General features: G+C 39.1%; 3 protein-coding genes across 12 annotated transcripts in view; 1 reads left to right on the top strand and 2 right to left on the bottom strand.

Moving 5' to 3' along the window:
- Positions 1-4,744, bottom strand: part of LOC309634246 (protein NipSnap homolog 3A-like) — a 28,114-nt gene extending 23,370 nt beyond the window's left edge. For all 4 annotated transcript variants that reach the window (XR_014247909.1, XM_082404212.1, XM_082404211.1 and 1 more), the window contains exons 1-2: positions 4,608-4,744; positions 1,622-1,832 (exon numbers count right to left, since the gene is read on the bottom strand). Coding sequence is in view for 3 of the 4 variants with exons in the window: in XM_082404212.1 (XP_082260338.1) it covers positions 1,622-1,832; positions 4,608-4,667 (271 nt within the window). In the remaining variant the exon portion in view is untranslated. The remainder of the gene's footprint in view (positions 1-1,621; positions 1,833-4,607) is intronic.
- Positions 1-20,450, top strand: part of LOC309634265 (uncharacterized protein) — a 39,660-nt gene extending 19,210 nt beyond the window's left edge. Inside the window, exons 4-7 of one of the 3 annotated variants that reach the window (XR_014247911.1) lie at positions 8,884-9,074; positions 12,422-12,530; positions 19,061-19,456; positions 20,388-20,450. Coding sequence is in view for 1 of the 3 variants with exons in the window: in XM_082404240.1 (XP_082260366.1) it covers positions 4,970-5,040; positions 8,884-9,074; positions 12,422-12,530; positions 19,336-19,378 (414 nt within the window). In the remaining 2 variants the exon portion in view is untranslated. Of the gene's footprint in view, positions 1-4,928; positions 5,041-8,883; positions 9,075-12,005; positions 12,395-12,421; positions 12,531-19,060 lie in introns of those variants that run through there. The other 2 variants (XM_082404240.1, XR_014247912.1) reach the window with 2 other exon arrangements.
- NIPSNAP3A (nipsnap homolog 3A) lies at positions 10,388-25,723 on the bottom strand. 5 transcript variants are annotated; one of them, XR_014247907.1, is made up of 7 exons: positions 25,450-25,723; positions 22,666-22,876; positions 20,410-20,568; positions 18,738-18,887; positions 16,069-16,150; positions 14,255-14,341; positions 10,578-10,596 (listed from the first exon to the last, which is right to left on the bottom strand). XR_014247907.1 is itself a non-coding variant. In XM_082404207.1 (6 exons), exons 1-6 carry the CDS (start codon positions 25,507-25,509, stop codon positions 10,508-10,510), a joined length of 756 nt encoding a protein of 251 aa, XP_082260333.1. In that variant the 5' UTR covers positions 25,510-25,721; the 3' UTR covers positions 10,388-10,507. The 5 variants fall into 5 exon arrangements, 3 of the variants coding, with proteins under 3 accessions (XP_082260333.1, XP_082260334.1, XP_082260335.1); XR_014247908.1 differs by lacking the exon at positions 10,578-10,596 and adding an exon at positions 13,315-14,165 and having other exon boundaries at positions 25,450-25,722; XM_082404207.1 differs by lacking the exon at positions 16,069-16,150 and having other exon boundaries at positions 10,388-10,596; positions 25,450-25,721.
- Between the last annotated feature and the right edge of the window lie 605 nt (positions 25,724-26,328).

Genomic DNA, 26,328 nt, shown 5'->3' with positions numbered 1-26,328 from the left:
ATGGTCTAAAGGGGAGTGGCAACGTAAACAACCAATGATGACATATAATAATGGGCTTTATAGGTGCTACCATTTAGTAGGTAGTTGTGAGACTTAGGTAAGTTATTGGATCATTCTGTGCCTGTCTCTTATTCTGTGAAATAGGGATAATGATATAGTAGCTACCTCCAGGGCTGTTGTGAGGATTAAAAGAATTGGTATATGAAGGGAGCTTAGAACAATGTTTGGCACCAAGTGAGTACCCCGTATATATTATTTATTCATATTATTTGAGGCATTTAAGTTATAGTGTTAGTTTAGAGAAAGACTGTTTCTTCGGTAGTGCTGGTGGTGGGTAGTCAGGTCAAGGTACAACTGAATTAAATTTAACATAAATGAAATTAAGATTTGCTTTTTCAGCCTCTTTGAACAAACAGCTTCCAAAGAAACAGTGCTAATTCTCTTACTTATTGACACCCATTCTTTTTACCCAGTACTGTTTCTCTTCTGTTACCCAAACAGGTATATACATTTAATAACGTATAGGCCTAGCACTATATTTATTATTAGGGCCTAAGGTTAATGGTAAAAGAGTTTTCTATGGTTTATGCTAGAGATAAGGAATAATATCTATCTTAGAGCTTAAGTAAGTTATATCATGATCTTACTAGTAATTTTCTTAATGGGACATAATTCTCCTTGTTGCACATTAAAGCATAAATTGTGTTTTAATGGGGTTTGTCCTATTACAACAGGGAAATCCTCTAAACTATGGCCATGTTAAATATAGAATGAGCACTTTTCACAATAAAGTATGTGATGAATATTAACTTTGGACACTATTAATGACTCTTAACTTGATGACCAGACACTAAATGAAATTACTAAAAGTTCTCTGGATATCATCAAGTCCTATGTGGACTTCAGAAAGATTGGACACTGGAGTAACAATCTGGGGATTCCTGTAACCTGTTCTTCGTTGTCTACTAAACCAGCAGTAAGTCAACTTCAATATGGGGAGAATTCTAATTCCTTTGCCTTCACTTCCCTAGAGCAGTGTAATGATAGTGAATTCCCTGAAACCTTGGGGTACAAAAACAAAAGTGGTTCCCTAAATTTAACAAATTATTCAGTCTGAGTTGGGTGAGGCCTGGAAGTTAACTATTATCCCCATGAACCTCAACTAAACTAAATTAGAAATACTGAATTGTTTCTACTAAAATCCTGATATCCAGTTGCAGATTCAACAATAAGAAAAAATAACTCTCCCTTTTATTATCTTTACCCACTTGGGCTCTTGCAATCAATGCTTTAAATTTTTCATAAATGATCTATACAATAAACCATTCTATGTTCTTTCTGAGCATTAAAGGCTAGTTCACAATTTCATGATTTGAAATATGAGATGTCACACTTTCCCAATGATGATACCTAGGAATTTGGGCAAAAGTTGTTAGAGGTACCAGTGGGAGGAGTAATCACTGAATTCATTTTTTGTTGTTGTTGTATTTGTTGTTCCTCTCTTTAAAAGTTGAATTTAACCTGTGTGTATTTATAGTAACATAGACCCAAGAGGTAAGTGTATTGTAACATTCAAAAGAGTGAAAATCTATACTGAATACTTAAGCTGGAAAAATCATACCATACTTCCAAATATGAAACACTTTATCAATCCTGCCTCCAAATTCTACACTCCAGGATCCAACCAATTCAGAGTGAGCTGTCTGAAGATGTATGTTTTTCTTAACATTTTCCAGAAACTCATTCATCTTTGAAGGTTTAATGCAATAAGTACGAAACTCATAGAATGTTCCATCGTATTGTCTGGGGCCCGTAGCAAAAGATGAACACACCTGAAGAAACATAAGGCAAATTTAAGTATTTGGGGACCTTAAGGCTTATAATGTTACAACCAAATCTGAATCTGCAAAGAAGGGACACTCATTAGACTCATACTCCATGTTTGTACCTCTGTTGTCATCTCTCCTTAGAATTTGCTGAGAGATGTCAATAAAGATAAGTACTCTTAAGTGTGCTGAATATACAAATACTGCTTCCTGGCAGGGGTCCCTTAGCCACCTTTTCATGAAAAGTTAATCATAAGAAGGCACTAGGGTCTTAATGAGAGTCCTTTATCCAAGAACTACAACTAGGATTCTAATTAATTACAAATGGTTTACCTTATTTATCCAATATTCTATCTTTAGTCAATACTGTATGTGTTACAGTTATATATTTAAATGAACTTTATAAAATATACAGGTGTTCTGGCAGGAATGATGGAAATACGTTTACTTGCAGAAAAACCTTCTTTAGGTTTTTTTTAAAAATGTAAGTTTCAATTCAGGTCAAAGTGTTTTCCAAATTCAATGAAGTACATCACTGGTAAATAATAGAACTGGAATGTAACTAATGCTAAAGGGAATCCATAATCTATTAAATTGCACTATAACATGGTGGTAGACTGTATGAATTCTATAAAGGAGAAATCAACAGGTCAGAACTGTCTGAATCATTATTAGGTTTAATTATAGATGCAGTGTGAAGAAGGGCATTTAATCCATCCAATTATACTAAGTTGATGGAAATATCCCTTAAGAACCATTAGTTCTTTTTGTATTAGAGGTATGGTCACTATATACATTTTTGCTGTGTTTAATCTTCTGAGTCTTAGTGAACTTAACTTTAGGTAGGAAATTACCTGCCAGAAATTATCCCCTGTGAATGTAAATGTGTGTGTATGTAAATACGTATATGCACACATGTATACACACACACTCGTATGGCATTTGTGTTTACAATTTCATGTTATTGTAGTTTTGGATATCATGTGCCAATTCCTGAAGCTGATTAATCAGAATTATCTAATACAAATGTTGGTACAAACAAAGCTATGGACGAATTTGGGGCTTATGTTGACCAGCTGATATGTCAAATGAAACCAGTAGGCTCCTTTCTCTGACATATTTTTGGTTATAACACACAGTTGCCTATATATGTGATTTCATTGTGCATAATGTCATATTTATAATTATCTACTTGAGTTCATTCCCCTCATGTCCCCTATGAGTTATATTCCTATTGCCCAAGTGTCTAAGCTTACAATGAAAGCAGGTATTCCCACCAAAAACAACTGCAGCCAGCTACTCCTACTTTTGGTGGACATGTTTTTTTGTGTCCTTTTAACCAAATACTAATAAGACAATATTACACAAATAAACAACTGCCTGGTATACTAGTTTAATAAGTATTATAAATAAAATATATCAGAAAATGAGCCAGTGGGGTATTTGTTAACAGTTGCTTTTTTAGTTGATTTTTCAGGAATTTGTATTGATACTTGGAAACAAGTATGTGGTTAAGGCACATAATTTTGTAATCTTTCACAAGAGAAAGAAACAAGTAACAAAGGAAGCCCAGGGAAAGGTTAAACAGCAGTTGAGATAAGTACGTGTGTGCTCGGGGGAGGTGATTTTTGTTGTAGGGCAGAAACTAGAACTGTGCTGGGAGAAGAATCATGAGTACTTCAAGCTCCCTTATATTCATGTCAGGGCTCATTTTCAGCAGCAATAACTTCCAAGTCACCTATAAGACGGCATTTGATCGACATTTAGTAAAGTCAAAGTTCAGAATAAAGTTGTAAGGAATAATTTTGGCCCTGCCCCAGTAGAGAGAATCAGTATAAAGGCTGTATTGCTAATTTTGAGTGAAGGGGCCATTATGGCTCCTCTTTAGTCTTTACAGGAAGTCAGTCTCTATGTAAATTCCCTTCTTGTCCTATTGCTTGAGAAAGGAGTACAAACCTAAATATCAAAAAACAAGAACAAAACGTCTCTAGCTTAGATTCACAAAATAGGACAATCCACGACAGTTAAGGCCGAATCACAAAAATCTATTTTGTACATTTCTCATTTAACTTTTTAAATTTATTTAATTATTATTTTTTTTTATATGTCAATCCCAATCTCCCAATTCATCATTTCTCATTTAACTTTAATGAGGTTGTCATCATCATATTTTCTAGGAAGTTCTCGACCCTGCGTGACTTGCGCACTGACTGCAGGAGACAGTAGCAGCTGGGCAGATGCTGCACCACCTGTACCCTGGGCCCCTCTCTGAGGTTCTCTGCAAAATGCTCAGAAGTTTTACTTCATGTATAAGGGGGAGGCCCGTTCTCTTGCTAGTGTCAGGTTGACCTTTTTCTCCTTCACCCTTCAGTCTAGAGGGGCTTGTGGCTTGTCAAAAGTCAATAGAATAGGCTGGACGAGAGCGTGGAACAGGGACCAGCGCGGCGAGCCCAAAGGCGCGGGGCGACAAGAACGCAGCAGCTGGCGCTTCAGGGGTGGCCTCAAGGCCGCCGGGCACCCAGGCTAGAAAAGCCCCCCGTCCACGGTTGTTCCCGAGCCGGCCGTAGGCGACACAGGCAGCCGGTCTTCCCCTAAGGGCACCCTTTCTCCTCCTGCGCGCTCCAGGGTCCTCGCTTCCAGGTGCTGGGACTTGCTCTACAAGAAGGCAGCAGCACAAGGCTCCCAGGTCAGGGAGCGCGAGCCGGGTGGTGCGCCTCCCGGGCCCTCCCCTCCCCTCCCCTCTCCCAGGGATCATTTTGGGCGCGTCCCCGGGGCGGGTACCTGAGGCGCCAGGGTCCGAGCGGCCAGAGCCTTAGTCAGGCTCTTTCCGAGGGCAAGCATGGCGCGGCTTCGACCGCTGAGGGCAGCGGCCGGGATTCCTCCTTAAACTCCTCCTCCTCTGGCTTGCCGACTAGCAGAGAGCGGCGCCTGCACTACTGCAGGACGCAGGCTCGGGGCGGGGATCCGCGGGTCAGCTCCGCCTGACGCCCGGGGTTGGGGCGCGGCCGGGGAGCCCAGTGCGTAAGGCGTCCGCCCGGGGCCGGCCTCAGACGCCTTTGGTGTGACCTCTGGCCCTTCCTGGCTCCTTTGTTTCCCCAAACGTTCTTACCCCCATCGTCAAGAGTGATATTAGAATTAGCTGAATGCTGAGGTCGTTCCTGTGCCACCTGTCTGGACACATCGCCTCATCTCCAAGAGCTCTTGCATACAATCAGTAAAAGTTCGTGTGTAGAATGAGAGTGTGTATGACCATTGGGAAGGCAGTATGGATGCGTGTGTGTCATGCTTTGCATTTTAAATCGCGGACGTGTTTGCAGCGGTCAGTTTTAGTCGGGTGATTCACGTGTAGCTAAAGACTAGTGATTCTTCCCTTTTGTTCATTAAGTGCATTTTCTCTCCCTATTGCCACCCCCAGTATGACCTTGTAAGGCTCCTAATAATGGTATAGATTGTATTTCTCAGGAGCTCAGAGGAATGGGGGCCCCGAACTAGATTCGAAAATTCAAATTTAAATATATATAGTTTGAATCAGTTTTTAAGCCTTAAAAGCAAAACAGCAGACCTCTGATCTTGTCCTTCTTATTCCTGAAATTGGTCCCCAGAGTAGTTACTTTAAACATTTTCAGCTGTTGCTTGTAGAGCTTGTTTATTATTACGTAAATGTCATTATATGCATTTTCTGGTGTTTCTTGATATTTTAAGTTATAGATAGTGTCTGTTGCTTGGAAAATGAGGATTTAGGTCTGTTACATACCACTACCCCAAAATACACTTCCTTTCCTGCATCTGATAATGCTTACATTAAGAATAGTTAATTGTAACGTTATTAATTTGATTATATTGATGTTTACATAATTACTAATTACATTACCTTCCAAACATATAAATACACACACTAAATCCAATTACACAATCATTACACTCATGCACACATTGAAGTAATATTGCTTATACTGTTAAGACTAGGGAATTATTACAAGGCTATTGTCTGTGGTTGTATTGGTTGTGCCTTTGCAAAGACTTTTGAATCATCTGTTGAGAGGAAGGGAGGCTTTTTAAAGTTAGTAATTCCAGAGGGGGATGAGTCAGTTTTTCTAGTTGATGGGCATCCATTTCTAACCAAGCAAGACAAAAAAGCATCATCTGTACCTGGACTGGATCTTTATGTTTAGATTTATTTTCTGAGGCTTTTCCCCCCTAGAATTAACAATTGATTCCCTCATTCAACCCATATTAATTAAACTCCTTTATGCTTCAGGCACTTTTCCGAAAATTGGGGTGCAGAGGTGAACAAAAGTCAAAGTTCGTGTTCTCTTGGAGCTTCTAGGTTAGCGGAAACAAAAACAAATGAAGGAAAAATATGTCAAGGCTTAATAAATACAATGAGTAAAAACAAGTAGGATATGGAGAATAGAAAGTGCTGGAGGGAGGAAGCAGAGACTGCTAGCTATTTCCCAATAGCCATTCTTCTCCCACCCCACCCTTTTTGAAAATTAGCAATAGAACCCTTGCAGCTTGGTGCAGCCATGTGACTAACTCCTGGCCAATGGGATGTGTTAATGCATTTATGACCTACTGTAAGTGGTCTTAAAGCAGTGCAGGAGCGGTTCTTGCCCTCTTTGTTTCTTTCTTATTTCTACTTGCTGGAATGTGGAGTAATGGCTTGAGTTCTTGGACTATGAGGTAGAAACCACATGCTGAAGACGGCAGAACAAGAGAGAAGCAGCCTAGGTTCTGACACCATGGAGCACCATACTAGGAGCCCTGAACTGCCTATCTCTGGACTTCTTTTTTACAAGAGAAAATTTTTCTAGCTTAAGCCACTGCTTTGTGGCTTAAACTTATGATCTTAATCAATAGGAGAGTGACTATTTCTTTTTCATTTGTTTCTATTATTTTCATTATACCCATCACTTATTATTTATTTATTTATTTATTTATTTATTTATGGCTGCATTGGGTCTTCGTTTCTGTGGGAGGGCTTTCTCTAGTTGTGGCAAGCGGGGGGCCACTCTTCATCGCGGTGCGCAGGCCTCTCACTATCGCGGCCTCTCTTGTTGCGGAGCACAGGCTCCAGACGCGCAGGCTCAGTAATTGTGGCTCACGGGCCTAGTTGCTCCGTGGCATGTGGGATCTTCCCAGACCAGGGCTCGAACCCGTGTCCCCTGCATTGGCAGGCAGATTCTCAACCACTGCGCCACCAGGGAAGCCCCCCATCACTTATTAATCACCAAATTCTTTGCCTAAATAAATTTCCTCTCAATATGATTAAACCCATTAATCAGCTTATCAGTTTCATCTTCTGGCATTATCTTTCGGGGGTCCTTTGTTCTCTTGCTCCACTGTGCGCTAATTGTTTTTTAAGACAGCATGGTAGTAATTCTGGGATCTCCTCTCACTGATATCCTGGGGGATCTCGTTTGCCTTGTGTTGGACCTCCTGTTGCCAGGATTTGGTAGCTTTTTTTTTTGAGACTTGAATTTCAAAAAATGTTTTATTCTACCAAACCTCTTGATTCATATGTTGGTTGGGCATAAAATTCTACATTGGAAATAATTTTTCCTTATAATTTCAAAGGCAATTCTCCATTGCATTATAGCTTCTAGTAAGAAATTCATGGCATGCTGATTCCTGCTTCTTTGTATGTGACTTCTCTGTCTCTCTATAAAATCAAGGGAAGGAGTCTGCATAGAATCTTCTCGACAGACTATGTGAGTGATATAAAGAATATGAGTTTGGAGCATACAGGCCTGGATTTGAATTCCGGTTCTGGTACTTATTGACTGTGTAACCTTGGGTAAGTTACTCAGTTTCTCTGAGCCTCTGTTACCTTGTTTGTTATTGGTGATAATTAAACTACTACCTAGGGTTGTAAGAATAATTAAATGAGAGAATCTCATTATAGTACTTTCCCATAGAATTAATCACTCAGATTAATTTCTGCACTGAATCCCCAGAATATTAGAACCAGGGGCATCATTGGAATCTTTCACTTTTTTAAGGATAAATTTCTCAGAAATAAATGCATTAAATTGTATAATTTTGAAAATGAAAGGGACACTAGAAATACTTTGTTGAGAGAGGTAAATTTACACTTTTATTTTGCTAATGGTGAAAATAAGCTCCAAGAGGGCAAGTGACTTTTTGATGGTTACACAGTAATTTGGAACTCAAGTCAGGCATAAAGGCCTTGTCTTTGGTCACCTGGGGTGCTTGCAAACAACCTAGCTCTTCATGTACCAAAAACTCTGACCCCTACTAACTGCACCCCTCCCAATTCTCTACTCATTTTGAAACATAAAGTGAATCCTGACACTCTCCACCAGGTTTCAGCACATTGAGCATAAAATGCAGACTCCTTCCCAGGCCTGTGTCCTATGACTCCTGCCTCCCTCTCCTCCTCATCTCCCATCACTCTCCCTCGTAGCTCATCACATTCCAGCCCCACTGCCTTCCTGTTGTTCCTTAAACATAAAAGCTCGTTTCTTTTGTGGGACTTTGTACCTACACTTTCTATTGCCTTTGCTCATAGTGTTCTTTCTCTCCAAATCTTTTCCTGGCTTGTTTTTCCTAATCGTTTATGCCTTGGAAGAAGTTATCACCTTCTCAGGGAGCGTAGTCACTCTTTTCCTCATGCACTGCTTTATTTTTGGCTAAGTGATATAATTATTTGTTTACTGTCAAATCTCTATAGGATTGCAAACTCCTTGAAGGTAGGGACTTTTTCGTATTCACCCAGACTCTCAAATATGCAGAACAGTGTCTGGCATATAGTAGCTGCTCAGCGACCGTTTGTTGAGTGAAGACATGGGCGGTAGACTGGATTGACTTGAGTTCAGTATTTGAGTATTTAGGCCCTCTTTGTGTTCCATTACCCCTAACCGTAAAATGAGTCTGCAGCTTACAAGCCTATGGCAGGGGGGAGGGGGGCATCAAATAACCAAAAGGTGAGGGGATAGATGCATGTTTGCAGTTGTTATTGATTGGTCCTGTGCTCTGAGGCAATAGGAGAGGCCAGGCCCTCTTGGGTGATCCTACCTTTGACGTCCCTTTGCAGAGACATGCCCTGCTCGGTGGCGGAGGAAGAGTGGACCACCACCCCAGTCCCCCAGACCATCACGGACCTCTTCCGAAACCGGAACTGGACGATGGATAACCCCTCCCCCACCTGCCAGTGTAGCAGCGACAAAATCGAGAAGATGCTGCCCGTGTGTCCCCTGGGGGCTGGGGGGGCTGCCTCCTCCACAAGTGAGTCACTTTCAGGGTGTGACCGTTCAGGTGGGGTGCAGGGTGGGCTTGGGGAGAAGGCATGGGTGACCTGCCGTGTCAGGAGGGTCTCTTTCAGTCTTGATTCCTGTCATAGGGAAAAGCATGTGAGTTTTGAGAGGAGGGGGCTTGGAGCACATTGTTCCTGTATCTGAGGGAGCTTAGCCTCCTTCTCTCTTTTGAAGTCAGCCTAGTTTCCTTACTGGTTCGAGGTACAACCAGAATACAACACTCTGGATCAATGAGCTGTGGAAGGCACACTGTGGACACTCTGGTGTCACAGGACAGACTGTGACAAGCCCAGCTTCATCTCTGCCTCTGCCACAGATGAGCTGGTGACCTTGGACAGGTCACGCTGAGTCCCTAGGCCTGTTTCCTCACCGCTGAATTAGGGAGGCTCGCCCATAAAACTTCTGTGGGTCTTAACGACTCTGACATCCTCTGAAACTCTGAGTGTGGGAAACAGTTCTGAGCCATTTTTTCTGAGAATGATTTCAGGAAGAGGCTTGCTTTTGCTGTCTCTCTGCTGCCTTATCAGCATCCAGGTTGCCGGGTGAGGACAAGGAATTTCAAATGGTGTTGAAAACTTAAAGCAGTCCTTCTTGGTTACCTTTAAAATAAGAGCTCATCTCTTCATCAGTATAACTCCAATGAACAGAAGAATTCACTAGGCATAGTCAATGGTGCTGCTCCCTAAAATCCTTTTGTAACTATAAAGAATGATACTTCACGGTCTAGCGCTTAGTTGTTCAGAATAATTTGCTGGGGCTCTCCTTGACTTGCCGTAAGTGAATGGCCCTGCTGAGAGCAGAGTGGATCAGGCCTTGGTGGCTGGCTGATGGCAGAGTCTGGGCCCTGTGGGCAGAGTCTGGTCACACTGTGGTACATGTTTGAGGGACATGTGTCATTGTTGTCCTTGATTTGTTTTCTGTCCCAATTCTGCCCCATAAAGACACATGTGCTCGGTTTACTTTGAATTTAAAAAGCTTCTAGCTCAGTCATATCTCATTAAATAAGGTTGTTTTAAACTAGTTTAATCCAAAGTATAAGTCTCATATCTTAGTTACACTTTCCTCCCAAATCAGATTCGTAAAGGGTCCTATGGATTTAAGGACAGTTTCTCAGGCTTTTTACATGGACCCATGAAGGACTTGGATGGAAGAAGTGGTATTAAAACCATTTATTTTCACTGCTTTTCAACTCATGTGTCCCCCTGAGTTTTGAAGGAATAGGTGGTACTCAGAAGAAAAGAAGGAAGCATGGTTGAAATCCATTCATACCTTCAGGAAAATGAGATCACTTACATGGCTGCCTCACAACATAGCTCTCTGAGCAGCGCAGTCTGGGGCATCTACAGTGGCCCTCATGCTGGGAGAGAGCCAAGGCCTGTGAATAAGTCCTTCAGGTCTTTCTGGTCAGCGCCCCTCACTGCTCGTCCTGACTCCCCATTCGTTTACCTTGCGATCCAAGTTCAGGCCTGAGCCACCATAGCTGGGAGGAGCATCTGCGAGATGAATGAGTATTCTTTCTTTAACATCTCAGATGTCTAACTTTGTCTATAATCAAGCCCAAGCCCCTCCCCTTCCCCATTTAGCCTCTGCTAGCCCCCTGGGCAGGAATAATAGGAGTTAAGAGGTTACCAGAATCTAATAGAGGAGACTGAGCTATAACTTTCACCAAATCTAACTTTAGACTTCCTTTAAAGAGGGAATTCATCTAAATGAAGCATGTACAGACTCATGCTGTATCTGCTACAAAGCGATTCTGTATTCATATTCTCAGTGTTCTAATGTCAGGCTGTTCTTTTAGGTATGGTAGGTTTCTTGGGGTGCCAGTACTTCTCAATCATGTCTTCCAAGTCAGAGTTAAGGATGCCATCAAGCAAGTGAAGGAACACTTGAAGCTCGGCAAGTAACAGTATCCATCCCAAAACATGTCAGAAAAAGGGGCCCAGAGTCGTTGGTACATGGGAGTAGTTGGCAGGTAAACATGGTCACTTAACAGTTTATTGTTTAAGACTTTTAAATACAAAGCCATCACTGGCATTTAGTGATCTTACGCCAGTCAAGACTGAGCTCCAGTTCATACTTGAAAGTGTAGATCCTATACGTGGAACATGGCAATAATTGTTTCTGCTTATCTCCTACAGAATAATTATACAGGTGAATGGAAATTTTATATGACCCTGTATAAAGGGTGTATAAGACCGCTTTTTTTTTTTTCATAAATTTATTTATTTTATTTTTGGCTGTGTTGGGTCTTCGTTGCTGCGTGTGGGCTTTCTGTAGTTGCGGTGCGTGGGCTTTCTCTAGTTGCGGTGAGCAGGGCCTACTCTTCGTTGCAGTGCGCGGGCTTCTCATTGCGGTGGCTTCTCTTGTTGCGGAGCACGGGCTCTAGGCGCGCGGGCTTCAGTAGTTGTGGCACGTGGGCTCAGTAGTTGTGGCTCGCGGGCTCTAGAGCGCAGGCTCAGTAGTTGTAGCGCGTGGGCTTAGTTGCTCCGCGGCATGTGGGATCTTCCCGGACCAGGGCTCGAACCCATGTCCCTTGCATTGGCAGGTGGATTCTTAACTACTGCACCACCAGGGAAGCCCTAAGACCGTTCTTATAACAAGAATCTGTTAGAATTTTTGTTTGTTAGATTAATATGCTATGCATTGTTGTTTTCCAATTTATTTACAGCCAGAAGAATTTAACTTATTTGGGTAATTTCACACTAATATTTCTGCATTTATTAAGTTTTCAAACCAAAGCAGTCCTTTGTGTGTGTGAGAATTTACAACCTGCTGCTCTTATAATGTCAAAAACAGTGAACCAAAGTGAACCCCATTAGGCCACTCTCAGACCTCTTTCTTTTTTTTTTAAATAATTAAATTAAATTCCATTTAGTTATTTATTTATTTTATTTTGGGCCAGGACTTCCCTGACCAGGGATTGAACCCAGACCCCCTGAAGTGGAAGCATAGAGTCCTAACCACTGGACTGCCAGGAAATTCCCTCTCAGACCTCTTTCAATAGTTTCATTTTGGTACCAGACTCTTTCATGAACTCAGAGAAATCAGTTCAGCATTTGAACTGTCAGGTTTTTGACCTGAAAATGATGTTTTAACTCTGAATAAAATAATTTTATTTTATTTATTGAAGAGGTATTTTTCCCTGGGCTATTCTTCATATATTGCGTGTGTGCATGTGTGTGTCTGCCTTGATTGAGTCCTCAATTGCATCAATGAACGCTCAGATCCTCACTGACTTTCTCTTTGCAAGAAGAACATGTTAGTGGACATAATTACGTCCATCTGTGTCATCTCTGCAATGTCCTCTGTCCCGGCCAGCTTTGTCGTGTTCCTGGTCCAGGGTGTGTCAGCAAATGGAAGCACCTGTAGTTCATCAGTGGAGTGAAGCCCATCATTCTACTGGCTCTCCAGTTCTGTCTGGGACATGGTAAGAATGCTGGTCTGCCGCTGCTTTATAAACCTCCATCAGGGCTCTGGATTGGATGGATGAAAGAGCCCCTGGCCATCACCAGGAAATGTTCTAGCTAGTCCAAAGATGAATGAAAGAGGAAAAGGCAGACCCAGTTGTACACTTTCATGTGACCAAACATGGCCTTAAGCACACAGCTGATCTCACGCCAGAGGAAATCCGTCCACACAGACTGCAATTCATACCATCACTACCTCATTCCCTAAGTGACAACTTTTCAAAAAACTGAGGTGGAAGACTCTTAGTCAAAACTCAGAACCAATGCTTCTAACATGTCTGATAGATTTTAGCCTTCAGAGTCAGGGTGTTCTTTGCCTTACTAGGAACTCATCTGTCCTTCAGATTCCTGAGGACCAGGTAAGTGAGAGGTGACCGTGTTTCCTGTTTTTCAGTTTTCCCATAGATAGCTAATTCATAATTTATTGTTTTTGCAGTATATTAGAAACATAAAATAACATAGCTGTAAGTACAAGCTATCAGGAGAGCTTAGAAGTGCCAAATCTAGTTTAAGAAGGCTGAGGCACTCAACTAAAATAAAAACTAAAGTTGTTTGTAAGAAGATCCTAGTATGTCTGTGATGGTACTGAAGAAATTCTTATAAGGTTACTTGCAGGCTATTTACTTGAGGTGACAATATTTACAATAAAGACAGTACATTATTACTGTCTCATTACCTTATGGCAACACAACAATAGCTCCAGAGATGAGGATAAAAATATAAAACACAATAAGAAGAATCAGATTGTATATGTAGGCTTTTATTAGGGTGAACATTTCCATAACCATAAATATCTCATTAAAACAAACAGATGACCAAGTACCTTTGTTAAACAGTGATTTAAAATGAAGTAAAAATTAGTAAAGTTAACTGTAAATGAAGATACTGCAGCATATAAACCAATGAGTCATCTATAACTTTTAATACCAGGACCTAATAACATTATTTTCCAGGTAAGTTAATTATTAATGTGAAAACCATAATTAATACAGATGACACAGGTAACATTGTACTCTTTCATTGTAAAGAAATATGTTTAATATTTTTATGAATCCTATCTGGTAGTATAAAATAAACTTTAATGGACAAAAACTTTTAAAATCTTAGAAAAACAGACATGATGAAAAGGTCAATAATGTATACAAATAATGTAAAGATATTATCACAGGTATGGAAATGAAAGAATCATTTGAATGTAAGAAAATGCTATAAAAGCAGAGGGTTGTCAAAATAGAGAAAAAGAGATATTTTGAAACAAATGAAAAGTCAAGATCCTATAGTAACAGCAACTATTTTTAATGTATGACAGATGCTGAAATGCCTAGGCAAAAAGGAACAGACTGTTTCCTGAAGTGGTGGTGATAGTGGACAGAGGTAGCTTTTAAATATGCAAGGGACATAGCAAATTAACTTACCACCTCCATCAAATAAAAGTGAGAATCTCTTGGGAGAATTTAAGCACCATTAGCAGACACATCTTATGGCAATTAATGAAATGCTTCATGTATCAGTGGAAAACTATTTCAATGGTGAAAATGACATAGGAATCAGAAGCATATTCTGCTGAGACCCAAGGAAGTTAACACTTTCCCGAACTGGAAAAAAATTCATAAGAAGGTATATAAAGTTATTGACTAAATCAAATTTGTTCTAAGAATAACTTGTGCCTAGTGAAATAGCTTACCAGCTGCCACAACTCTGGGATCCTCATGAGACTGGTGTCTCCCAGCTGCTCGGCTATCCGCACTCTTGTTCCACCAAAGAACATGAACTGCAGAAATAAATAAACCAGAAATAGATTCTAAAGACTGTGGCATTACTCAGATAAGAAAGACAGAAACATTAATCAGAAACTGTAACTCCTATTCTTTAAATCAAAATAGTGATTATCAACAGGGTAACACTAAGTATATTAGTGGTAAGATTTCAGAGGGGTGAGCGATTTGGGAGAGAAATTTATAAATTAATTAGTCAAACTGGTTTTGTAGATGAAGAAACAGAAAGCTGGAGAAGGGAAGTAAAATAACACAGCTAAAGACATAATCAAGACTAGACTCAGGGTTTCCCTGGTGGCGCAGTGGTTAAGAATCCGCCTGCCAATGCAGGGGACATGGGTTCGAGCCCTGGTCCGGGAAGATCCCACATGCCATGGAGAAGCTAAGTCCGTGAGCCACAACTACTGAGCCTGCGCTCTAGAGCTCGCGAGCCACTACTACTGAAGCCTGTGTGCCTAGAGCCCATGCTCTGCAACAAGAGGAGCCACCACAATGAGAAGCCCATGCACCGCAACGAAGGTTAGCCCCTGTTTGCCACAACTAGCGAAAGCCCGTGCGCAGCAACAAAGACCCAACGCAGCCAAAAAAAAAATATAGACCCAAATTGCATGACTTCCTAATACATGTTCCTTTATTTTAAAAAAGCAAGATCATAAAAAAAGTTGTGTTTATTATTGAACATTTGGGTGATACAAAGAAAAAAACTAAAAGTAGCAATAATGTTAACCACCTAAGGAAAACCTCTATTAAGTGTATTTCCTTTAAAAAATGTGAGGAAAATCACATTAGGATCTTGCTGTATATTATGCTTAGTCTTAGTAATAGATTTTTAAAAATCAACAATGTGTTCTTTCTATGGCAATAACATTAATTTTTTAAATTAATTTTTATTGGAGTATAGTTGCTTTACAATGTTGTGTTCGTTTCTGCTGTACAGCAAAGTGAATCAGCTATACGTATACATATACCCCCTCTTTTTTGGATTTCCTTCTCATTTAGGTCACCACAGATCATTGAGTAGAGTTCCCTGTGCAATAACATTAATTTTTCATGGCTATATGAATTCCTTCTTATAGATATAACAACATTTTATCCCAACCCCTTATTATTGACCAATTAAATTATTTCCAGTGTTTCAGTATTCTGTGAAATACTGGGGTAATGTTCTTATGCATAGTGTTTTATAAACTTTTTATAATTACAGTATAATACATGTTATCTGTATAGGAAAATGCAGATAAAGTAGGAGGTATTTCAATACCATCCAGAAATAACCACTTTAATACTTGGTATATCTCTTTCCATGGTTATGCATACATGTTTGCATTTTAATATATATTTATGTATTTATATACACATAAACACATAAAAATATATGCTTATGGTTATAAATACATTATATATGACACATATCTATATATCTATTTATGTATCACATGTGTATTACATAAAGATGGTTATACCACATTGTTTCCAAAGTTTCCTTACTATAAATAATGCTGACATAAATTTCATTAGAGCAGCAGTACATGTATATCTATAATAAGAGCAGTGTTGATGACAACTTCTAACATTTATTGGGTGCTTATTACGTGCTGAGCCTGGTTTTACATTTTGTGTGTATTAACTCATTTAGTTTTCATAATAACCTTCAGTGGTAGGTTATTATTGTCATCATTTTATGGATGAGGAAACTAAGGCACAGTAAGGTTAAGTAACTCACCCAAGGTGACAGAGTTTTAAGTGGTGGAGCTGGGATTCAAACCCAGGCAGTCTGGATCTGATTATTTTCTTAACATAAACTCCTAAAATTTAAATTGAGAGAACCAAAGAGTATCTTACATATATACACTTACAAATGTACACTGTATATATTTATACACTATCCTCCAGAAATGAAGTACTGATTTATACTCAGCATATTATCATATTCCTAGTACACTGAGAATGAATTTAAGATTAAAAAGTGTGTGCACACACATTTCAGTAGTTTTTTTAAATAAAAATTCTACACGTCCATTATAGTAAATTAGAGATTTAAAAAACCTTTAACGTCATCATTCAAATGTGATTATATATTTTATATCCTTTCAAATTTCCTTCTTGTATAACTAAAAACATTCATATTTCCTAGAATGTTGGCAAAAACAGTTGAAAAAATTAAGCTTTTTGTTTTATTGCCAAATTATTAAGGGGGGCAAGATTAAGCCAATACAGCCCTACACTGTACAACAGTACTTGTTTGTCCCCAACCCCTCTAATACTGTATCTATATAATATGTTTTTATTAGGTAAAAAATGGCATCCAATTATCGTTTTAATCTGCAACTTCTTTAATATATATTAGTCATCTGTGTCGTCTTTGCATAAGCTTTTATTTTTCTTTTTGCTTTTGGATTTCATTTATGTTGTTGTGGGTATGCACAGAAATTTGAGCCTTTGTACAATAAAATCATCAGTTCTTTTTTCTCCTTCATAGTTTCTTCATTTGCTTTTGGCTTAGAAATGTTGTTCTCACATATTATTAAATAAATTTATCTATATTTTGTTTCAGTAATTCTATGAATTCAGTTTTTTAATTGATATTTATAATCCATCTTGATTTTATTTTAGTGTATGGTGTGAGAAAGGCATCTAATAATTGTCATAATTTTTCTCCTCTTCATGTATTTTCCAACTTGAACAAACATCTATTTTTGCACAGTCCAACTTTTTTTTTTTACAATATATTATAAAAAGTTGAATTTCTGGGCAACGATCAGCTCAACTCTGGATATGTTAGGTTTGAGATGTCCATTAGACATGAAGTGGAGAATACGAGGAGGCAACTGGATATTATGAGTTTTCAAATATTAAAAGTCTTAGTTATCCTCTCAGATAAACTTTATAAGCATTTTTCGAGTTTGCCACAAAAACAAAAAAACACACACAAAAAACGAAAAAACCCTCTGAAATTCTGACTGGAGTATCTTTCAACTTGATAAGTTAAATATCCCAAATAGGTGTTTTATTAAATAAATCAATATGGTATACATACTATGTGTATATAAGTAGTGAGAAATGGGTAATTTTTTTCTTTGGGCTTGTCCATGTTTTTAATATTTACAATAACTATATATTACTTTTTTAAAAAAATAATTAATTAATTAATTAATTAATTTTTATTTTTGGCTGTGTTGGGTCTTCGTTTCTGTGCGAGGGCTTTCTCCAGTTGCGGCAAGCAGGGGCCACTCTTCATTGCGGTGCGCGGGCCTCTCACTATCGCGGCCTCTCTTGTTGCGGAGCACAGGCTCCAGACGCGCAGGCTCAGCAGCTGTGGCTCACGGGCCCAGTTGCTCCACGGCATGTGGGATCTTCCCAGACCAGGGCTCGAACCCGTGTCCCCTGCATTGGCAGGCAGATTCTCAACCACTGTGCCACCAGGGAAGCCCCTATATATTACTTTTCACCCCAAAACAACCCAAGTAATATTATTAAAAAAAAATCACAAATGGTACAAGAGTACATACTTTCACATATAAAATAAATAAGTTGCTGAGAAGCTTAAAAGTTCCCATTACAAGGAAAAAAAAAATTTTTAACTATGTGAGGTAATGGATGTTAACTAAACTTATTGTGGTGATAATTTCACACAATATATATATATATATCAGATCATGGGCTTCCCTGTTGGCGCAGTGGTTGAGAATCTGCCTGCCAATGCAGGGTACACGGGTTCGAGCCCTGGTCTGGGAAGATCCCACATGCCGCGGAGCAACTAGGCCCGTGAGCCACAACTACTGAGCCTGCGCGTCTGGAGCCTGTGCTCCGCAATGGGAGAAGCCACGATAGTGAGAGGCCCGCGCACCGCGATGAAGAGTGGCCCCCACTTGCCACAACTAGAGAAAGCCCTCGCACAGAAACGAAGACTCAACACAGCCAAAAATAAAATTAATTAATAGAAAAAAAATCCACTTAAAAAAAAATATATATATATCAGATCATTATGTTGTACACCTTAAACTTACACAATGTTATATGTCAATTATATTGCAATAAAAGTGGAAAAAAAAATGAATAAAACTACATTCAGAGATTATGTAGATTATGAAAAAAAGATTATGAAAGGAATAGGTGATTTCTTGAGGTTCTTTCCAGTTTTAAAAATTTTATTATTTTGATGTATCAGAGAAAAAAGCAGTTCAGTATTTGAAAAAGGCTTCATAAGGTATTAATATTCTAAAGAAATAAGATTTAAAAGAGGTTTACTCAACCCTTAAAATCACAAAACACTAAAAATTTGGCAATAAAAAGTAAAATACACTCAATAATGAGAACAGAGACAAACTGACCCAAGGAACAGTAGATCACCAATATACTTTGCAATTTCATAGAAGAGATGGACAACTGTACCTCTGTTGAGTATTCCATATTCTGCATGGAACACTCCAACTAATTTTGTGTAGCCTTGATTGACATGACTATGAACTGCCCTTTTAAATGGGTCACCCCACAGAGCTGGCCCACCAGGTTTCATCTGAAAAGTAGCCAGTTCATAGACTCCTGGAATAGGGAGAAAAATAAGTATTTTACTGAACACATTCAAGCAATTTGTAATCCTGTCTAGTTTGGTTCCAGTGGAAAGCTAATCTATATATAGATTTGGAGGATCATACACATATACATGTTTATGTAGACATATTTATTAATAATTTGCACTGTGCTTTTATGTTTAGAAAGTCCTTGTCCCACTTTAAGGATGAGTTGTTAAGCTTATCATAGAGAACAAAGAAAAAGGGACTGGAAGATATAGGTAAGTTATTATCTAAAATATTTTTAACCTATAAAATTTATCAATAAAATAGTGAGAAAATAATGGAATAGGAGTTTTTAGCTGCCTGCATTTACACTTTTAAAATAGAAATGAATAAAGTATTTTCCAATCTCTTACAGTTCTATTCTTCTTTCCAACTTCCACTACTTTTTTGCTTTATATAATTTCCCCCTATAGGTTTCCATTTCTACCAGGAACAGCAAGCAACCAATGGACCTGAAGTGACTGTCTCAGAGTTTTTGAGGGAAAACAAACGCTAAAGGAGGTGGTTTTATTATTCCAGGTATATAATATCCAGGTAAATACTTGAAAAGTATTTTACCTTCTGGGTGGAAGTATAGGGTGGGTGGACAGAAAGAAACTAGGGGGCCAGTAGACTTGAGAAGTAAAGGAAAAACATGCAGAAGTTACTGAAGAATCATGAATAACATAGAGGAAGAGAACCAAGATTTGACATTGTCTTTGAAACCCACTAGTTCATTTAGATGGTGCATAAAACTGAGGGGATGTAGGTGGATAAGGATCTAAATAAGACTTTTCAAATCTCTTGTAATCCAAAATGCACTACAGAGTTGGGAATAATGGGGGAAATAAAATAAAATTTAAATTAGTTTATGCTTTTTCTAATCTGACCTTTGTTTAAAACTGGATTGAGGTAATAATTTCTTTAAGTCAGCAAGAAGTGAAATCAGGAAGAAGACAAATCTTTAGGAATTATTTTCAAACTGAGAAATAAGAAAGAGGAAGACATAAAAGTTAGACTACAGTAATACAGCTTGGCAGTTTCAGTTAATTCATTCCCCCGAAACAGTCAAATTTTATAAGCAAATTTGTACTTAATGATTTGAGATTAGTAGTAATTTATGGAAAAATGCTTTTATATCTAAAAGTTTGTAATATTTAAAAATTATGACAAAATATCATACACTATCCCTCATCTACCCACATGTGTTCCCTGCTCCCAAGGCCCAACTTCTCAACCTTTAGTGACCATGTCAACTTTTTCTATAATATAGCTCAACTTTAAGTATCAGTATGATACCAATTTGGAAAAATACTGCATTATTTAATGCTCAATTTTTAAGAATAAGCTAAGAGCTCCAACTTATTTTTATCTCAACAATCAACATATGTTCCTATATTATGCAAAAGATTAACTTCATTTTTTTCCAGTAGAACTTTAGTTTTTATAGCTTAAAATCTTTAATATTTTCTCCATCAAAATTCAGTGACTAAGACGGAAGGACTTACCGTCTTTTGGAGGTTTTTCTAATTTGCACCATGGCACCAGGTAAGTAATTTCACTCTCTTGTTTATCAGTAAGAGCCAAATTTGGAATGAGAAATTGTTCTTGCCATTCCTTATCTTTGGCCAAGGCCTTCTGAACTTCAGTTCGATGAGCAAAATTGTCTATGAGATGAAAAGGAGTAAGAAAAATAAAAATGTTTGATTTAAAACCACCTGTACTTTTTCTGGGTTTCATTCAGTTTAGTAAATGTTCATCGAGGCCACATAAGGACTGTGTTATATCACTGGAGATACCAACATAAGTAGATGTGACACCTGTCCCCAAGTTGTTCATGGTCTAAAAGGGGAGTAGGAATGTAAACAACTGATAATGTCATATAGTAATGGGCTTTGTATGCTCTACCACTTAGTAGGTAGTTGTGAGGCTTAGGTAAGTTATTGAATCTTTCTGTGTCTGTTTAACTCTAGGGCTGAAGTGAGGAGTAAATGAATTAGCACATGAAAGGAGCTCAGAACAGCGTTTGGCACCTAGTGAGTACTCAATATCTGTTAACTATTCTTATTAATTTTATTGAGGCATTTAAATTATGGCACCAGTTTAGAAAAAGACTATTTTTCTTTGTCAGTGGTGATGGTGATGAGTGGTCAGGTCAAGGTATAACTGAATTAAATTGAACATAAATGAAATTAAGATTTGCTTTTTCAGCCTCTTCTTTGAACAAACAGCTTCCAAAGAAATAGTGCTCATTCTCTTACATATTGTCATCCATTCTTTTTACCCAGTACTACTTCTCTTCTGTTTGTTACCCATATGTTACTAACATATGGGCCTAGTACTAATATTTACTAACAGGGCCTTATAAGACAAATGGTAAAAGAGTTTTCTATGGTTTACGTTGCAGATAAGGAATAACAGCTTTCTTAGAGCTTTAGTAAGTTATATCAGGACCTTACTAGTAATTTCTTAATGGGACGTGATTCAGCTGGTGGTGCATTAAAGCATAAATTGTGTTTTTTTAAATGAATTTATTTATTTTTGGTTGCGTTGGGTCTTCGTTGCTGCGCGAGGGCTTTCTCTAGTTGTGGCGAGAGGGGGCTACTCTTCGTTGTGGTGCTCGGGCCTCTCATTGCGGTGGCTTCTCTTGTTGTGGTGCACGGGTTCTAGGTGTGTGGGCTTCAGTAGTTGTGGTTCGCGGGCTCTAGAGCACTGGCTCAGTAGTTGTGGTGCATGGGCTTAGGTGCTCCGCGGCATGTGGGATCTTCCCGGACCAGGGCTCGAACCCGTGTCCCCTGCATTGCCAGGCAGATTCTTAACCACCGCGCCACCAGGGAAGTCCCATAAATTGTGTTTTAATGGGGTTTGTTTTATTACAACAGGGAGAACCTCTAAACTATCACCACGTTAAATACACAATGAGTACTTTTCATATTAAAGTACTTTATGACTATTAACTTTGGACACTGATGACCAAACACTAAATGAAATTATTAAAAGTTCTTTAGATATCATCAAGTCCTGATGTGACTTCACAAAGATTTAATATTGGAGTAATAAACATTCTGGGGATTCCTGTAACCGTTCTTCTTGTAAACCAGGGGTTGGTCAACTTCAATATTGAAAGAACTTACTCACTTCCTTTCCTTTACCTCCCTAGACTAGTATAATGACAGTGAATTCCTTGAAACTCTGGGGGCAGAAAAAAAACCAAAGTGGTTCTGAAACATAACAAAATTATTAAATCTTAAGGATGGGTGAGGGCTTCAAAGTTAACTATCATCCCCTATCAACTTCTATTTCCCTAAAGTCCCTAGATGTTTGAATGATTTCTGCTAAAACATTGATATCCAGCTATAGCTTCAATATAAAGAAAAAATAATTCTACTTTCTTTTATGATCCTAACCCACTCTGGTTCTTGCATTAACTGCTTTAAATTTTTCATAAAAAATCTTTACAATAAGCCATTCTAAACTTTTTTTTTTTAGAATTAAAGTCTAGTTCAGAATTTTATGACTTGAAATTGGAGATGCCACATTTTCCCAATATTGCTTCCCATATGATAATATAAAGGTTCCAGGAATGGGCTGTTAAGAGGTATACTGTTGGGGAGAATAGTCACTGAATTAATTTTTTGGGTATTGCTTTTTTAGTTTTACTTAACCTGTATATATTTATAGTAACATAGATCTAAGAACTAAGTCTCATGTAATATCTAACTGAATGAAAATCTGTACTGAATACTTAATTTGATGACTCATACCATACTTCCAAATATGAAACACTTTATTCATTCTGCCTCCAAATTCTACAGTCCAGAATCCAACCAATTCAGAGTGAGCTGTCCGAAGATGAATGTTTTTCTTAACATTTTCCAGGAACTCATTCATCTTTGAGGGCTTAACATAATAGGTATGAAATTCATAGAATGTTCCATCGTATTGTCTGGGGCCTGTAGCAAAAGATGAACACACCTGAAGAAAGATAAGGCAAATTGAAATATTTGGGGAAGGTAGGGTTTATAATATTATGTTACAAACAAATCTGAGTCTGGAAACAAGGGACACTCATTAAACTCATAATCTGTTTCGACTTCTGTTGTCCTCTCTCCATTGAATTTGTTTAGAGATATGTCAATAAAGATGCCTGCTTTTAAACATTCTAAATATATAGCTACTGTTTCCTAGCAGGGGCTCCACCTTTAGTCACTTTTCCATGAGAAGTTGCTCATAAGAAGGCACTGGGGCACTCTCTTTACCAAAGGACTACAATTAGGATCCTAATAAATTTTACAAATAGTTTATTATCCCTTATTTAGCCAATATTCCATCTTTATTGAATAGCATATGTATTAGAGTTAAGCATTTAAAACAATTTTTTAACATATACAGGTATTTTGGCTGGCACAATAACAATGTGTTTACTGGCAGAAAACTCATTTTTTTTTTTAGGTTCTTAAAACAATGGAAATTGCTGGTCAGATAAAAGTATTTTCTAAGTCCAGTGAAGTGGACCACTAGTCAAAAATAGGACAGGAGTGCAACTAATATAATAGGAAACTATGACTTAGCCAATTGCATTGTAATATGGTGATAGCCTGTGTAAATGCTAGAAAAAGGAAACATCAGTAAGTCAGAATTGTCTGAATAATTACTAGGGTTTAATTACATATGCAACCTGCAGAAGGGCATTTAATCCACCCAATTATAGAAGGTTGATGGAAATATCCCTTAAGAACCATTCATTACTTTTGTAATAGTCATATGCTCACAATGTAAATTTCTAATTGGGTTCTCTGAGTGAACTTAACTTTCAGTAGGAGATGCTTTGTGTATGTATATGTGTTTGTGTATATATATATGTATATACAAATATATGTATATACACACATGCGTATACATATACATTCATATAGCATTCTAGTTTACATATCCATCGTACATTAAGTTTGGTTAGCATGTGCACATTTCCTGAAGCTGATTATACCAGAATTATCTATTAAAGTAGTTTTGGTACTTATAAGGCTATTGATGAATTTTGGGCTTATACTGGCTACCTGATATGTCAAAGGAAAGCAGTAGGCTTCTTCCTCTGACATATATTTTGTTTACAAAACAGAGTAATGCATATATTTTACTTAATTGTGTATAAGGCTTAATTATAATAATCTCTCTTGAGGTCATTCCATCTCTATGATGAGTTATATTCTTATTGCCCAACTGACTTAAGCTTGCCATCAAAAACAATTGCAGCTGCCCCTGTATTTGGCAGATAATTCTTTTTGTGCCATCTTACCAAACTTTCCTAACAGAATGTTAAGCACATAAAAACTGCCTAGTATTTATAGTTTAAAAATATTATAAATAAAATATATCAGGTATCAGAAAATGGGCCAATAGGGTACTTGTAACAATTGTTTTTAAAGTTGCTTTTCAGGGAATTTGTATTTGGAGATCAAAATATGTGATCAGAGGCACACATTTTATTATCTTTGGCAGAAGAATGTGTCCTCCCTGTGTCCTCAAGTCCATTCTCTACGTATCTGCGTCTTAATTCCTGTCCTTCCCCTAGGTTCGTCAGAACCATTTTTTTTTTTTCTTTTTTTTTTGGTTGACATTCAATAACGTCAAAGTTCAGAGTAAAATTCTAAGGAGTAATTCTTGGTCCTGCCCCAGTACAGAGAATCAGAATAAAGACTGTATTGCTAATCTTGGGTGAAGGGGCCATTAATGGTTCCTCTTTAGTCTTCACCAGAAAGTCAGTCTCTAGAGTAGATTAATCCCCTTCTTACTGCTCTTTGAGAAAGAAGTAAAAGCCTAAACACGAAAAGGAAAAACCTCTAGGGTAGATTCACAGAATAGGCCAATTCCTGACAGTTAAGGCTGAATCACAGTAATCTATTTTGTACATTTTTTATCCAGATTAAATGAAGTTGTCATCATCATATTTGCTACGAGGTTCCTGACACTGCCTGACTAGGGCACCAACCTCAGGAGACAGTGGCATCTGGGCAGGATGCTTCACCACCTGCACCCTGGGCCCCCTCTTAAAGGTTCTCTGCCTGCAAAATAATGGGAGGTTGTGTATTTCGTTGAATCGGGGGAGGCCTGTCCTATTGCCCCTTCAGTCTGGAGGGGCTTGTCAAAACACGAATGAGTAAGAGAGGCCGGACCAGTGTCTAGCACAGGCCCCAATGCGGAGACAGCAACCTCGCAGAGACTCAAAAACGCAGCAGCTGGCGCTTCAGGGGTGTCCTCAGGGCTTCCGGGTACCTAGGCTAGAAACGGCCCTTGTCCACAACTGTTTGCGAGCCGGCCGGACGAGACCCTGGCAGTGGGTCTTCCTCTAACAGCACCCTTCCTACTGCCGCGCATCCCGGGGTCGGCCGCCTCGGGTTCCCAGACTTGTACTAGAACCTCTGCGGCAGCAGCACCACGTTGGCAGGTCTGGGCCCGTAGGCGCATGCGCGGCCCGCGCTCTCCCCGCAGACGCCCTTCCCCGCCCCTCCCCCAGCGAACGTTTTGGGCGCGTCTCGGGCGGCCGGTACCTGAGGTGCCTGCGTCCGAGCGGCCAGAGCCTTAGTCAGGCTCCTTCGGAGGGCAAGCATGGTACGGCTTCGAGCGCTGAGAAGGGCAGCGGCCGGTATTCTTCCTTAAATTCCTCCTCCTGTGGCTTCCCGACTAGCAGGGAGCGGCGCCTGCACAACTGCCGGATGCAGACTCGGGGCGGGTCGGCTCCTCCTCCTGCGTTGGGGCCGGTGGGGGAGGGGGGCGGCCGTACCGCCCAGTCCGCCAGGCGTCCTCCGCAGCCTGAGCCCCAGACGCGTTTGGTGTTAGCTCTGACTCTTCCTTCCCCGCTGGTTCCCTCAAATGTTCTTACCCCTAGCGTCAGAAGTGACATTAGAATTAGCTGAGTGCTGATGTCGCTCCGGTACCACCTGTCTGGGCCCATCGCCTCATGTCCTTGCGCACCTGCGTACAGTTCCTAAAAGTTCGTGTGTAGGTTGCGAGTGTGCACGACCAAGGAGCCTTCACTTTTCTGTTTTAAGTGCGTTCTCCTTCCCCATCACTGCCCACAGCGTGAAGTTGCAAGGCTCCTAATAACTTACACTGTATTTTCTAGGAGCTCAGAGGAATGGGGGCACCGAGCTAGATATGAAAAAATCAAATATAAACACAAGTTGTTAAAATTCTGTGATCCTTAAAAGCAAAACCTCTGGTGTAGTCTCCCCTATCCCTGATTATTGCTCACCAGAATAATCACCTTTCAACATTTAGAGCTGTTTCTTCTGACGCCTGTTTCTATATTTTTAAATAATAGGCATATTCTGCTATTTCTTGTGTTTGTTTGTTTTGGGTTTTTTTTCGGTTTAGATAGTATCTATTGACTCCCTCTATGGAAGAAGAGGATTTATGTCTCTAGTATA

This window comes from Balaenoptera borealis (genome assembly GCF_965194805.1).
Source record: "Balaenoptera borealis genome assembly, chromosome: 8".
NCBI classification, from domain to species: Eukaryota; Metazoa; Chordata; class Mammalia; order Artiodactyla; family Balaenopteridae; genus Balaenoptera; species Balaenoptera borealis.
This window is presented reverse-complemented; position numbering and strand designations above follow the sequence as displayed.